Raw genomic sequence first — 16,215 nt, forward strand, 5'->3', positions numbered from 1 at the left:
TCTTAGTTTGTCTCCCTCTCTGATTTCTTCCCCTTCAGTTTTCCCTCCCCTCTCCTGTGGTCCTCCGCGTTGTTTCTTAAGTTCTGCATATGAATGAAATCATATGATAAATTATCTTTCTCTACTTATTTCACTCATCTGTGTGGATGCAAATGGTGGGTATTTGTCCTTTTTAATGACTGATTGATATTCCATTGTATATATGGACATCTTTTTTATCCATTCATCCACTGAAGGGCAGCTCAGCTCCTTCCAGGCTAGCTACTGGGGACACTGCTACTACGAACACTGGGGTGTATGTGCTTCTTCTTTTTACTACATCTATATCTTTGGGGTAAATACCTAATAGTACAAATTAGCTTTTAGTAGAGGATGGTAGTTTAATGCACTATCTTTGTTACCAGCAATGAAATTAAATATAAAATGGACATTGGACTTTAAAATTCTGAGGAGACAAAACCCTTTAAGCCACATAAAAAAACTAAAATCTAGCTTATTTCATGAACATAATAAGCAAAACGTAGGTTATTTCTTGTGAATGCCTCTGATAATCGTTATGAATTTATCTTTCTAACAAAAGGCATAAGATAGTAATTTTAGCCAATCCCTTGTCATCTGGAAAGCCCCATTGTAATAACCAATCACTGTAATCGCTTTATAAGCGATCCTGGTACATTATGTCCCTGACCTTCACAGGTTTTAAATCTGAAAGCTCCCTGGTCATCAACAGTCCTCATATGCACAATAAAGTCTTACTATTTGTTGACTAGAGTGTTTTAATTTTGCTATTTCTGGAATTTTAACACAGCACAACCCATTTCAAGTCCCTGCTCTGCCCTAAGCAGTAGCTTCTGACAAATACAAATACTTAACCTCTCTCTGTATCTGTTCTCTTCATCTTTTAGTTTACAGCGACAATAGTGCCAGCCTCATGGCTTCGTGAAGCATGAAGTTCTCTCATGATTGCCTTCACAGAAGTGATTTTACATTACAAAGACTCTTTAAAATAGTTACACATTCAACCTGTGGAAAACTCTTAGTAAAAGAAAAACATTAAGTCAACATTTCTTAGTGGAACTAATAGTTTTAAGTGAAGAATAATGGATTCCAGTTGACATGATACATCTCACCAGGGCCCATTCAGGATCCTTTAGCTCAGAAATACACTCAGTCACTGGGAACTGACAAGATGACTGTCGGGGCTCTGGCGGTGGGGGTGATTTCATCATATACTATGGTTGGAATCCTGGGCAATTTTTCTCTTCTTTACCATTACTGGGTGTGGGCCAAGGTCTTTATTTTTTATTTTACTGGGTGTGGGCCAAGGTCCATTGATTTGATTCTCAAGCCGCCGATTATAGCCAACTCCTTGGGCATTCTGCCTAAAGGAGTCCCCACACAATGATACCTTTTGGGTGGAGACATTTCCTCAATGACAAACGTTTTTTGCATGTTCACAGAGTGGGCAGGGTTGTGTCCAAGGGTAGCAGCAGCCTCTGGATTGTCTTCCAGGCCATCATGATCAGTCCTAGAATTTCAGGTAGACGGGGCTTAAAGTGAACTCCAAAGTACATAAGCACGTCCACAGCCCTGTGCTGGATCCTGCCCAGGCTGGTAAACACAATTTTTCTTATGTATATCACCAGGAAATGGAGCAACAAAAAAATCACAAACAGAAATAAGTTTGGATACTGTTCTTCAGTTCGTCATGACAAAGCCAGAGGCTCAATGTATGCAGAATTGTTACCATCCCCTGACGTGCTATGTTCGGGGCTCAGGCTCTGGGTCGGCAGCTGCGTGGTTTTCATCCTGTTCAAGCACAAGCATAAGGTCCCACATATTCACAGGATCAATGTCTCCTCCACATCATTTGAGTCCACATCCACCAAAACCATCCTTTGTCTGGTGAGCACCTTTGTCTATCCTCTCCTTCACCTTTCAAGTCATTTTGTCTGTTTTTGATAATCCCAACTGGATCTTCCTGAGCACCAATTCAGTAATCACTGCTTCCCAACTGCCTGCTCATAAGCCATGAGCACACACAGTCTATCTACATTCTGTCTTGCCTACATAATACAAAGTCCCTCAGCTAGGAGGAAAATGTAAACAGTGTTTTCACCCAATGTTCAGTCGCTTATCCACTCATCCCCCTCAGAATCGTATGAAACAGTGACATTGCAAGAGTGGTGGTAAACACACACACACACACACACACACACACACGCATTTGTGTATTATAGAATGTGTGTGTGTGTTTGGGCATTTCATGGTGTGTGTTCCTATCAATCTGATTATGATCACCCATCAGGTAATAATACTGGAAAACTATTAGAATGTAAAGCTCTTAATTTAAAATACTTATCTTTATCCTGACCTTCTAGTTGATCTTAACATACATGAAAGGTATTTTTCACTTACCTAATTTAGTTCTTATGTCCTAGTTGTATCTCTTGAAAAAAAAGTCTAAATGAATAACATTTATAAAATAAGTAACATTTGACTTTTAGCAGGATTAGTCTTTCATGTTTAATAATGGGCGAATTTGGAAAGCATTTACCAACTTATTATGTGTGCTTCATGATACCTATTCTATTTTATTCTATGTTGACTTCTGTGTTAGTTCTACATTTTGCTTCCAAGGTGATGTAGATTTAGTATCTTAGACTTCAACCCAGAATTTGCACAGCATTTGTAAATACTAATCACAATATAGTTATTTAATAGTTAACCTCCACCTTGACAATACAAGGTCACTGAGTACCAACCTACCTACCTTCTTATAACTAACTTTTTTAGTTGCTGATATGTATTGAAAATTTTTTAATGCATAGCTTATGAGTGCACTGCTCAAATTTCACAAACTGAACACACATGTATATAGATCCGAGGTTAAAAAAGAAAACACTGACAACCTTAAGAGATGTTTCGTCATGCCCTCCCAGGTACCCAAGACTAACCCAAGAGTAACCACTATTATGACATCTAACTGCGTACATCGATTTCACTTCTTTGTAATTCAACTGAATGGAATCCTACTGCCTGAACTCCTTTATATTTGGCTTTTAAAATTCCTTATGTTTGGGGGCACCGGAGTGGCTCAGTCCATTATGTCCAACTCATGATTTCAGCTTGAGTCATTTCTCATGGGCTGTGGAATTGAGCCCCATGTCAGGCTCTATATTCAGGCGGAGTCTGCTTAGGATTCTCTTCCTCTCTCTCTGTCCCTCCCCCTATTTGCATGCATGCCCATTCTCTCAGATAAATAAATCTTTTTTAAAAATTCCATGTTTGTTAATTTATCCATATTATTTCATGCTGTTCGTGACAGAATTCCACTGTGTGAACATCAATTTTCTATTAGTCAATCAATTTAATAATTCTTCTGTCCATGTGTATGAGTGAGTTTCATTTGGGGGCTATCATGAATAAACAGCACTGGTATGTAAATTCTAGAAACTGGTTTGGTGGTAAATGTATGAATGTCTGTTGGGTACATATTTGATAGACGAACTTTTGGGCCATAGGTTTACATCTACTCAGCTTTTGGAGACAACTGCCAGCTTTCCAAAATGTTTGTACAAATTTTATACCCATCAACAGTGTACACACCTGGTTTATACACAACTTTATCCAGGCTTAGTAATTTTTATCATTTTCACTTTAGTCTTGTGGTTGCTATGTGATGCTAAACCAGGCAGTGAGAGGCAGGCCTGAAACAAGCAGCTTCACTAGTTTGTCATTTACCCTCCTTCTGGCAGGATAACTGAGGACTTATCAAGGCTGATAGAGAACTGGGTGAATGAAAAGCATTAAACCTTCATGTCTCTTACCAGTGAACAGCCAAAGGTTGCAGGAAACAAAAAGGAAATGTGCCTGTGAGGGTGGGGCCAGGAGAATGGCAGAATGGGAGGCCCGGAACCCTCCTTTCCCTAACAGACACAGTGACTCAACAACAGTTAACAGATGCCTTCCTTTTGTTTGAAATCCATGAACTAGTTGAGAGGTTCCTGCACCCTGGGTGAGCATCAAACCAGTCAATGAGACCGCTAGGAAAATTTGAGACACTCTTGTCATAATCCCTACCCTTGGCAGAGCTCCCAGCTTCCTGGAGGGAAGAAAGAGCTGTATCATACATCCAAAGTTCCAACTTTTCCAAGGGCTGCCCAGGGGATTGGTTTGTTTTCTGTCTCAGAAGGCTGATGGAACCTGGCATACTCTAGATGCCTGGAGGCCAAGGGAGTAAAGAGAGGTTTAAACAAGCATATAAGCAGGCAACGAAACTCCTCTTCCAGCTCAATGCAGTGTGAGCAGAAGAAAAAGTTTAGATTCTACATTCTCCCTAGGCAGAGAAGGCCCGACTTTATGTCCAAAGTCCCAACTTCTCTGGTGATGACTGAAAGACTGGTTTCTGTCTTACCTGTCTCAGACTGACAAGACCCAACATATTTTAGATGCCTGGGGCCACTATAACAAAGATGGTAGTTTGGACTAGTGTGAAGATTTGAAAGGCTCCCCAAATCTATATGCCCAGTCCCTAAAGACTGGTACAGGTGGCAATTTTTTTTTAAACTAATGCACAACACATTAATAATAGTTAATAATTAATAATCAACACAGAGTCAAGGAAAATGATGAAACATGGAAACATGTCTCAAAGGAATGAGATACATCTCCAGAAAACCACCCTAATGAAATGTAAATATCTGATTTACCTGACAAAGAATTCAAAATAACCATCATAAGGTTACTTAATGCAGGAGAACAATGCATGAACAAAGTGAGAATTTCAACAAAGAGAGAGATAAGTATCAAACAGAAATCTTGGAGCTGAAGAATTAAAACAAAGGAACTGAAAAACTTACTACAGGGGTTGAACAAGAGTCTAGAGCAGAAGAAAAGATACACATAGGCTGAAAGTGAAGCAATGGAAAAAGACATTCCATAAAAAGGGAAACCAAAGAGAGTAAGAGCGGTCATACTTACATCAGATAAGACAGACTTTCAATTAGCATCAGTCAGAAGACAAAAGAACATCAATATATATTGATAAAGGGGTCAATTCATTAAGAGGATACAGCAAATATACATCCATATAATCCAGTACTAGAGTACCTCAGTATTTAAAGAAAATATTGACAGACCTGAAGGGAAAAATGGACAGTAACACAATGATAGTTGGGGACTTCAATACCCCATTTTCAACACTGATGCTTCATCCAGACAGAAAATCATCAAGGAAACAGTCAACTTGAAGAACATTCCATCCAACAGCACTATAATAATATCTTTTCAAGCATACATGGAGCATTTTATATATATTGCACGCTGTGCTATAAAACAAGTCTTAACAAATTAAAGAAGACTGAAATCAAATCGTGTATTTTTTCTGAAACACATGGCATGAAACTAGAAGTCAATAAAAGGAGGAAAACTGGAAAATTCAAATATGTGAAAGTAACACACTCCTGAACCAACAAGTTAAAAAAAAAAAAAAGTCAAAAGGGGAAATCAGAAAGTATACCGAAACAAATGAAAATGGAAATACAATATACCAAAAGTTACAGGATGCAGCAAAAGCAGTTCTAAGAGAAAGTTTATAGTAATAAATATCTATATTAATTTTAAAAAGTCTCATATAAGCAATTAACATTATGCCTCAAGAAACTAAAATGAAAGAAATAAACCTTAGTAGAAGGGAGGAAAAAATAAAGAGAAATAAATGTAATAGAGACAAGAAATAGAACAGGAAAAAAAAAAACCTGAAACTAAGGTTTGTTTTTTTTTTTAAAGAAAATAACAATTGTTAGCTAGACAAAACAAAACAAAAAACAGAGATAGAGAGAAGGGAGAGGGATGCAAAAAATTTATAAATGAAAGGAAAACATTATAACTGATTCCACAGAAATACAAAGGATCATTAAAAATCTATGAAAAATAATATGCTAACAAACCAGGCAATCTAGAAGAAATAAATTCTTAGATACATACAGTCTACCAAAATTGGATAACAAAAAAACAGAAAACCTGAACAGACCAATAACGACTAAGGAGACTGAATAAGGAATCAAAAACCCAACAAAGAAAATCCCAGGTCCAGATAGTTTCACCCATGAATTCTACCACTTAAAGAACTGACACCAGGTCTTCTAAAACTCCTCCAAAAAATGAAGAAGAACACTCCCAAACTCATTTCACAAGGTCAGCATGGCACTGATACCAAAGCTAGATAAGGACACAATAAGGAAACAAAACTACACGTCAATTTATCTGATGAATATCGATGCAAAATCCTCAACAAAATATTAGCAAACCCAATTCAAAAGCACATAAAAAGTTCCATACACCATAATCAAGTAAGATGTAAGGATGGTTCAATATATGCAAATCAACAAATGTGATAGACCACATTAACAGAACGAAGGATAAAAATTATACAATCATCTCAGTAACTGATGAGAGCACTTAACAAACTTTAATATCCTCTCATAATAAAAACTTTCAACAACCTGAGTATAGAAGGAATGTACCTCAACAAATCAGAGGCCATATATGAAAAGCCCACAGCCAATTATCACATACTCAAGAGTTCAAGTAAAGCTTTTCCTCCGAGATTAAAAACAATGGTCCCAACTCTTACCACTTCTCTTCAACACAGTACTGGAAGTCTTAAAAAGAGTAAATCTGTAATTAAAAAAAAAAAAAAAGGCATCCAAATTGGAAAGGAAAAAGTAAAATTATGTTTGCAGATATGATCTTTTATGTAGAAAAGCCTAAAAATTCCAGAATAAAACTGTTAGAATAAATGAATTCACCAAACTAGCAAAATGAAGTCAACAGAAAAACCAGTTGCATTTTTATATGCTAGCAATGAACAATCTGAAAAGGAAATTATAAAAACAAGAATAAGCAAATAGTCAGAGGTAAGAGATTTCTACAAAGAAAACTACTAAACATTTCTGAAAGAATTTAACATAAAAATAAATGGAAATGCATCCCATGTTCATGGATGGGAAAACTTAATACTGCTAAAATGTCACTACCACTCAAAGCAAAGAAATCTAGAGATTCAACGGAATCCCTATCAAGACCCCAACGATGTCTTTTGCAGAAATAGAAAAACCCGTCTTTTCTTTTTTTTAATATTTATTTATTTGAGAGAGAGACCGTGAGAGAGAGCATAAGCGAGGAGAAGGTCAGAGGGAGAAGCAGACTTCCCACGGAGCTGGAAGCCCGATGCGGGACTCGATCCCAGGACTCCAGGATCATGACCTGAGCTGAAGGTGGTCGTCCAACCAACTGAGCCACCCAGGCGCCCTAGAAAAACCCATCTTAATTTTCATATGGAATCTTAAGGGACCCCCAATAACTAAACAATCTTGAAAAAGAACAAAGCTACTGTACTGAACTCACTTTCCTGATTTCCAAACAAAGCTACTATAATCAAAGTAGTGCGGTATTGGTCTTTATGATCAAATGATTTCTTTTTAAAGATTTTATTTATTCGACAGAGAAAGATCACAAGTAGGCAGAGAGACAGGCAGAGAGAGAGAAAAGCAGGCTTGCCACTGAGCAAAGAGCTGAATGTGGGGCTTGATCCCAGGACCCTGAGATCATGACCCGAGCCGAAGGCAGTGACTTAACCTACTGAGCCACCCAGATGCCCCTATGATCAAATGATTTTTTTTTAATTTTTTATTTTTTATAAACATATATTTTTATCCCCAGGGGTACAGGTCTGTGAATCACCAGGTTTACACACTTCACAGCACTCTCACCAAAGCACATACCCTCCCCAATGTCCATAATCCCACCCCCTTCTCCCAAAACCCTCCCCCCAGCAACCCTCAGTTTGTTTTGTGAGATTAAGTGTCACTTATGGTTTGTCTCCCTCCCAATCCCATCTTGTTTCATTGATTCTTCTCCTACCCACTTAAGCCCCCATGTGATTTTTTAAAAAATATTTTATTTATTTGACAGAGAGTTAGAGAGAGCGAGCACAAGCAGAGCACCAGGGAGAGGGGGAGAGAGAAGCAGGCTCTCTGCTGAGCAGGGAGCCTGATGTGGGGCCCAATCCCAGGACCCTGGAATCATGACCCAAGCTGAAGGCAGCTGCTTAACCAACTGAGCTACCTGGGCACCCCTGATCAAATGATTTTTTTTTTTTAAGATTTTATTTATTTATTTTACAGAGAGAAATCACAAGTAGATGGGAGAGGCAGGCAGAGAGAGAGAGAGGGAAGCACGCTCCCTGCTGAGCAGAGAGCCCAATGCGGGGCTCGATCCCAGGACCCTGAGATCATGACCTGAGCCGAAGGCAGCGGCTTAACCCACTGAGCCACCCAGACGCCCTAGATCAAATGATTTTTAAGAGAGCCACAGCTCTTCAAGAAATGGTACTAGGATAACTGAATACCCACAGGCCAAAAAAACGAAGCTGGATCCGTACCTAACACCATATAAAAAAATTAACTCAAAATGAATCAAAGACCTAAAACTCTTAGAAGAAAACATTGGTCAAAACTTTCATGACATTAGATCTGGCAGTGATTTCTTAGATACAACACCAAAGGTACAAGTAAAACAGAACCCTACAATACCTGGCCTTTTGTGTCTGGCTACTTTCATGAGATGTTTCCAAAATTCACCCATTTTGTAAGATTTAACAATAGTTCATTTTATTTTTTTAAAAATTTTATTTGACAGACAGAGTCACAAGTAGGCAGAGAGGCAGGCAGAGGGGGTGGGGTGGGGGGAAGCAGGCTCTCTGCTGAGCAGAAAGCCCAATGCGGGGCTCAATCCCAAGACCCTGGGACCATGACCTGAACCGAAGGCAGAGGCTTTAAACCACTGAGCCACCCAGAAGCCCCAATACTTCATTTTTTTTTAAGATTTTATTTATTTGACAGATAGATCACAAGTAGGCAGAGAGGTAGGCAGAGAGAGGAATGGAAGCAGGCTCCCCGCTGAGCAGAGAGCCCGATGCGGATCTTGATCCCAGGACCATGGGACCATGACCTGAGCCGAAAGCAGAGGCTTTAACCCACTGAGCCACCCAGGTGCCCCCCAATACTTCATTTTTAAAAAAGATTTATGTAATTATTTTGAGAGAGTGTACCTGAATAGGAGGAGGAGCAGAGGGAAAGAATCTCAAGCAGACTCTCTGAGGAGGGAGCCCTACACAGGGTTCGATCTCATGACCCCAAGATCATGATCTGAGTCAAAATCAAGAGTCAGATGCTTAATCAACTGAGCCATCAACGTGCCCCAAACCTTCATTCATTTTTATGGCTAATATCCATTACATGGATACACCACATTTCATCAGGTAGATACTTGGGTGGTTTCCACATTTTTGCTATTGTGAAGAACGTTGTTACCAGTATTTGTGTCTATTTCTTATAGGGACAAAGGTTTTCAATTCTCTTGTTTATATACTTAGGAGTATAACGGGTAGGCAAATGGTAACAACCGTCACATTGTTTTCCAAAGTGAACACACCATTTTCCATTTCTACTGCAAATATATGAGGATTTCAGTAACTCCACACCCTTACCAACACTTGTTATCTGCCAATGTATGGACATAATTACTTTTTTATATTTGTGTCCTGCAATCTTACTGAATTTATTTATTTATTTTTGTGTGTGTGGATTCCTTAGGATTCCCTATATATATGATCATGTCATCTGTAAATATAGTTCTACTTCTTTCTTTCCAATCTGCATGCCTTTTCTTATTTTTCTTGTCTAATTACCCTGAACTACTACTACAATGTTGAAAAGTCTTATTTATCTTATGTGGTAAGTACCCAATCTTTTACCATTATTATAGTATCTGTGGGTTTCTGTAGATAACCTTTTATCAGATTAAGGAAATTCCTTTTTTTTTTTTTAAAGACTTTATTTATTTGACAGAGAGAGATCACAGTAGGAGAGAGGAAGGGAAGAGATCACAGAGAGAGAGGAAGGGAAGCGGCCCCCCGCTGAGCAGAGCGCCCCATGCAGGACTTGATCCCAGGACCCTGAGATCATGACCTGAGCCGAAGGCACCGGCTTAACCCACTGAGCCACCCAGGCGCCCTAGAAAATTCCTTTCTATTTCCAGTTTACTGAGTGTTTTTATCGTGCAAGTGTGGGTTTTGGTAAATGCGACTTTTTAGCATCAATGGAGATGTTGTCATGTTGTCTTTTACTGATTAGGTGTATTACATTAATGCTAGCCTTAGAACGAGTTGAGAAGTGTTCTCTTTTACTTTTGGGAAGAGCTTATGAAAGACTGGTTATTCTTTTGATGTTTTGGTAGAAAATTTACTGAAGCCATCTGGGCCCAGACTTTTGTGGGCAGTGTTTTGATTACTAATTGAATACATTCCATATATTCCTAAGACACACTTATTTCTGACGGTTATGTGTGTTCCATGCAAGAAAGATAAAAACTCTGAAGTCTTAAGTTGGGTTTTGCTACTATAATAGTACAGGTCAGATCAGGTTTTGCCCCCAGTGACTCATTACAAAGCCTACCATGGATTTCTACATTTTGCATCATAGTTAAGAGATTAGAACTCCCTATTTTCTGTAGGACCAGCCATGCCCTGCTTCTGCTCTTCCAGCTTGTAGGGCCAGCTTCCTGTCCTTGGTTGGGCCCTAAAAGGATCTTATGCATTATTTCCTTAAGAGGAAACATTTTTTTTTTCTTCTTCTGGAAGAGACTGTTGAGTTCTGATCTGGTAAGCCCATAAGAGCATGCATCAGACACCCAAAACACTGTGGGTCTGTGTTCTCATCTGAAAAAGTTTGGACAGGGAAGATCTAAAGGGAGTGGCTACAGTGGGGATTTCCTCGAGGTAGGAGGGCTGATAACAAGGCACGTGTTAAGACTTCATGTTTTGATTAATCTGAGAATAGGAGAGCAACAGGGCCTTCCTTCCAGCTGCTTCTTTTTTAACTTCCCATGGGTTTGAAAAACAGAAGTGGCCTCAAGTCCACCTCCTCAATCTCTCTGCCTATTCTCCTCAGCCCCAGACCCAGCTGAGGCCCTGCCCTTGCCCCCTAAGACCATCATCCCAGCCTCCTCCCTAGCACCCTGACCTTGTCTGACCCTGGAAGAATCTCTATCCCTATTCCCCACCACTAAGTCTTACTCGATCCTGTCCCTCAGGGTCACATTCAATCCTTTCAAGGTATTTGGAGGCTCTTCAAGATCTGGCCCCTACATACTTTTCCATGCTTACCTATGCCACTCTGCCTCTTTCCTCACTCTCCATACTGAATTACTTTGGTTTCCCAAGAAGTGAGGAGAGAAAGCTTTCCAGGTAGATGTTCATGTTACATGTGAAAGGCTGGAGATGTTGAAGCACATGTGGGTTTACAGGAACCCTCCTTTCCCAGGGAGAAGCAGGTGGTGAGTCTCAGAAGACTTGAATCCTGGCTGCCAAGATGACTGCATCCTTCCCTTTACTCCCCTATCCAGGTGTCACCCAGTCCCAATCTGTCTTCTTGGGAAGCTTTGTTTCCCCTTTTTACCTACAACCTCCTCAACTCCACGATACCTGCCTCCAGCTCAAAATTCTTTTGCTTAGACCATATCCTCCCAGGTCTCCTGGCTTCATGTCTCCCCCTTCAATTCTGATACTGTCAGTCCTTTACCAAAAACCCCTGTGGCTGCTCTGGCTTCTGGATAAAATTTACATCTTCAGCTTGCTCCAAATGCTCTATACACTGTAATCAGCCTCAACTCCGTAAGCTGTCGATGCTCCACCTGTCTGTAGCAGAGCTAAGATGGAACCCAAAGTTTCTCTCTGGACCATGTGTGGCTGACTGTCACACTGGCATTCCCCAGTGAGCCACGTGACTTGTTTCAGCTTGTGATGCAAGCTCTCATAAACTGGGCCTTGTGCTGCTCGAAACTGCTTTGGAACCATAAGCTATCAGATAAAGAGATCCAGCCACACTGGAGAGGCCACAGTGAGAGATGCTGTACCAGGCCTCAGCTGAGGTGGTAACCCCAAACATGGGGGTAAAGAAGTCATCTTGAACGTTCCAGCACCAGTAGATACCGTATGAAGCAGAGGAATCTTCCAACTGAGCTGAGCCCAGACTGCAGAATTACGAGGAATAATATTTTCATTGTTATAATCACTAATTTTGGGGGGTGAGCTGTTATACAGTAAAATGTAAGTGAAACACAATGGGTCATTAACTCAATGTTCTTTCAGCCAATTAGTGGTAGACTGTCAAATGAACTTCAACACTCATTAAGCTGAAAGTGACCATACTGCCCCACCCCCCAACCTCATCAATTCTTCACTCAGTGAGTCCTTCAAATATCTGTATCCTAGGAAAGTACGGTCCATTTGTGTTGGGTGCAGGGTGGGGGACCGAACTTAAACCACAGGTCCTTCTCTTATGAAACGAACATAAGCCAATACTGGGAGGAATAGGATCTCCTTCACCCTCATCCCCCAGGACTCAGTTGGGCATAACAATCAATAGGAGCTCAGTAACATGATGGCTGAGCTGGTTAAATCACCTTGCCACCCAGTACCAATTTCCCCTCCACCCTGCTGAGCAAAACTGTACTCAGTATCACGTCCTTTGTGAAACCTTACACGTACCACCATCCACTAAGTCTCCTGCTCCTCTCTCCGGGGCTCTTTGGCCCCTGCATCAGTTAGAATTCGGGTGACCTGCAAGTGATGAAACCCCAAATGAACAGTCACTCAAACAGTTTAACTCTCCCAGGTAACCAACACTGGTGTGGGTTTTCACAGCATCAGGGACCCAGGCTCCTCTTATCTTGTTCTGCCACCTTGCTGGGCCTATGCTCCTAAGATTACTTCCTGGCCCCAAATGGCTGCTCCCACTCCAGCCATCTGGTCTACCTACTGTGCAGAGTGCAGGAAGGAGGAAAAACAGGGGGCATTTATCTCCTCCCTTAGGAACACTTCCTAGAAGCAGCACACACCACTTCTGTTCATATATTATTGGCCAGAATTTAGTCAGAGCACCACACCAAATGTTAAGAGACCTGGGGAAATGCCTTGAAGCCAGGCTGACATGTGCCTAGCTACACACTGCAGTGTCTCTATTAATTAGTGAAAAAATGGGAGAACACATGTTGAGGGACAATGGGTTCCATCTTGCCAGGCCCCCTTCCATTCCCCCTTCCATTCCCTGATTTTCCTGCGACTTCCTCAGGGACATAGCCTGACCTACAGGGAGTTCAAGTTACAGCTGACCGTGACTGCTTCTCGCATGCCATGCAGCATAGTTAGGCACTTTGCATGTTTTAACATTTAGTCTTCACGTTGCGATTTAGATTCTACCATTCTCTCCACTTGACGAAGTACAAAACAGAGTCAGAGAAACCAGGTAACCTACTCAAGGTCACACAGCCTTTAACTAACAGAACGAGGATCTGGATCCTGGCAGTCTCGCTCCAAGGCACCTGCCCTGAACCACCACACACTTGACTGATGTCTGTGAAACTAAGCTGCACCAAAGGACTCTCCTGGCCAGAAACTGCATGGACCCGCTATCCTGGAGGCCAGCTACACTCCTGGTATGGCACCCCTCCTCCACGCTATTGACTAAAACCAGAGGACCAGCTATTTCTAGACCTTTATTTCTCTGTGAAAAGGGAAAACAGGAATAAAATAAAAACGGCACAGTTGACACACACACACACAAAAAAACCACTGAGGGAGAGGGGAAGAGGAGGGAGGAAGGGAGAAAGGAGGTGGAGAAGTAGATGGGGGAGGGGGTCCCCATTACAGCAGCAGGAACCAGTGACCTGGGATGCTCACATCTCTCCCCTGCAGACAAAAGTGGCCCCTTCCTCCCAGGGTCACTGCCCTATTCCACCTTGTGCTCCCCCAAGCCTCTTGGGAGATGGATTCCCAGGTGAGAAGTCGGATTCCCAGGCTGGGGAGAGGAGGAACCGTGCTGAGGGAAGGGGCCTGGGGTTAGACCATGCACAGGGAGTGACAGCCAAAGTCCCCCCACTGTCTCCCTGAGGGAGGGATCTGGGTGGGGGAGGAGGGTGGGTGGACACCAGAGGCCGGCGTTGGCTCCTCTTCCAGCATCAGGCGAGAGACAGAACTGGGGGAACAGGAACAGGCGGGAGTCAGAACCACAGCTAGCCCTCTGCCCACAAGTGCTCCTGCATATCCCCCTCCCAGGAGCTGCTGTTCTCAGGCCTAGGCCGATCCTTGCAGACCACCCTCCCAGTGGGGTCTCCCGAGTTCATGCCTTACCAGTCAGAGCTTCCTGGGCAAAGTATTTGACATCCACGTCCTGGTCCTGGGTCAGCTTCTCTAGGATGGGCTTGACTTCGCTCTGCAGTGTGCTGGAAGGAGAAAGGGAAGGCAAAGAAAGGGATGAGCCAAGCTGGGAGGTGCATGCGAGGCAGGCAGGGGGCTCCTGGGCAAGAAGGGGTCCACATACACAGATGGCGTGTGAGCCCAGAGATGAAGTTAATTTGCAGGCTGGAAACAGAATAGAATAGATAAAGGGAGGTCAGCCAGTATGGGAGAATGGGGTACAGCATAACAGAATCCAAAAGTCTCTGAGGCTCAGGCAAACAGATGTCTTTACTTATTGTATTTCCTGAGGCCTACTCTGCATTGGGTATGAGTAGAGTGGCAAACCCAACACCTGATTCTTGCTCATGGAGAGCTTGGGCTAGGAGAAAGACACAGACCAAACTGACCCTAAGTGACAGAGAAGTCTCAAGGGCCAAAGGAGAAGTGCTTGGCCTGAAGGGAGCCAAGGGGGTTATCTGCTCTCAAGTAAGGAGCCCTAGGAAATCTACCCACACTGAAAGTCGGCTGTTGGGGGAAATGAAGACATGTCCCCTTCCAGTTAACAATCTGTTCCTCCACCCCACAAAACTACCATTCTTAACTTTTACCATTTAGATCTGTTATGCCTGTTTCTGAGCTTGATATAAATGGAATCACGGACCCTGCTTTCCTGGGTCTGGCTTCGCACCGGACACGAGGTTGGTGAGAATCATCTGTGTTGTGAAGCAGAGCAAGTCTTCATCACTGAACAGTCTTCCACTGCAGGAACAAACCCGTGTGTCCACTGCACCGTGGACAGGCACTTGGGCTGTCTCTAGCTCATGGCTAGTATGAAGAAAGCTACCACAACCGTACTGGAAATAATTTTGCTAGAAATAAGCACTCACTTCCTCTGGATATACGCCCAGGAATGGACATGCTGTGCTGGCTCACAGCACACATACCCTTAGCTTCTCTAGATTCTACCAGTTTTCAGAGTGACGGCACCCATTTCCCACCTGGAGCTCCACCTGTGTATGAGAACTCCAGACATTCTACCAGCACCAAATGACCCTCAGTTTTTTAAGGTTAGCCATTCTGGGGGTATCCTTTTCTCTTTTAAACATTTATTTGAGACAGAGAGAGCGAGGGAGAGTGCAAGTGGGGGGTGGTGGTGGCAGGGAGAGAGAAGCAGTCTCCCTGCTGAGGCTCTCAATCCCAAGACCCCAGGATCACGACCTGAGCACAAAGCAGACGCTTAACCAACTGAGCCACCCGGGTACCCAATGGGGTATCTTTTCATTTACAACGTCCCAATGGCTGATGACGCCGAGCATCGTGCCACATGCATACTGGCTACAGGAGATCTTCTTTTGCAAGTGCCTGTTACAGCTGGATTCTGCCCATCTCTTTTTTTGGGCATTTGTCTTACTGATCGGTGGGAAAGTACTCTGGATGAGTCAGTCCTTGGTCAGAAATACAGATTACAAATACGTCCTCCCCACCAGTGTCTCACCATTTTACTCTCATAATGTTCACTCAAGGTGAACTCATCAGCCTTTCCCCTGGGGAGCTATTTAACAGATCTGAGCAATTAAACAAATCTTTGCAAGTCTTAAGAGTTTGTCCTGTTTTCTTCCAGAATCTTTTTTTATTTTTCTATTCTGGCTGTTATCTCTAATTCACTTGGACAGAGAAGTGAGTGGTTCCCAATCACACCCCACCAGCACACCTAACTGACCCAGCTGTCTATGAAAATACCTGCATTTCCCCCCAGAGCTGCAGGAGCACCTAGTGCCCTTACTGTTATGTACACACGGGTCTGTTTCTGTGTCCTTGACTCTGTTTTATTGGGCTATATTACTTTTTAATTACTGTGGTGTCATTAAGTCTTGGTATCTGGTAGAAGTCTTCCAACTTTTTTCTTTCTTAGG

General features: G+C 42.3%; 1 protein-coding gene across 3 annotated transcripts in view; it reads right to left on the minus strand.

The window, feature by feature from the left end:
* Positions 1-360: 360 nt before the first annotated feature.
* Positions 361-16,215, minus strand: part of PPP2R1A (protein phosphatase 2 scaffold subunit Aalpha) — a 53,855-nt gene continuing 38,000 nt past the window's right edge. The window contains exons 14-16 of one of the 3 annotated variants that reach the window (XR_001177428.2): positions 14,255-14,346; positions 12,614-12,685; positions 361-1,809 (exon numbers count right to left, since the gene is read on the minus strand). Coding sequence is in view for 2 of the 3 variants with exons in the window: in XM_013049657.2 (XP_012905111.1) it covers positions 12,666-12,685; positions 14,255-14,346 (112 nt within the window). In the remaining variant the exon portion in view is untranslated. Of the gene's footprint in view, positions 1,810-10,006; positions 12,686-13,936; positions 14,100-14,254; positions 14,347-16,215 lie in introns of those variants that run through there. The other 2 variants (XM_013049657.2, XM_004779904.3) reach the window with 2 other exon arrangements.

The sequence above is a fragment of the Mustela putorius genome, unplaced genomic scaffold (assembly GCF_011764305.1).
Source record: "Mustela putorius furo isolate JIRA1106 unplaced genomic scaffold, ASM1176430v1.1 tig00000196_pilon_pilon_pilon, whole genome shotgun sequence".
Lineage (NCBI taxonomy): Eukaryota > Metazoa > Chordata > Mammalia > Carnivora > Mustelidae > Mustela > Mustela putorius.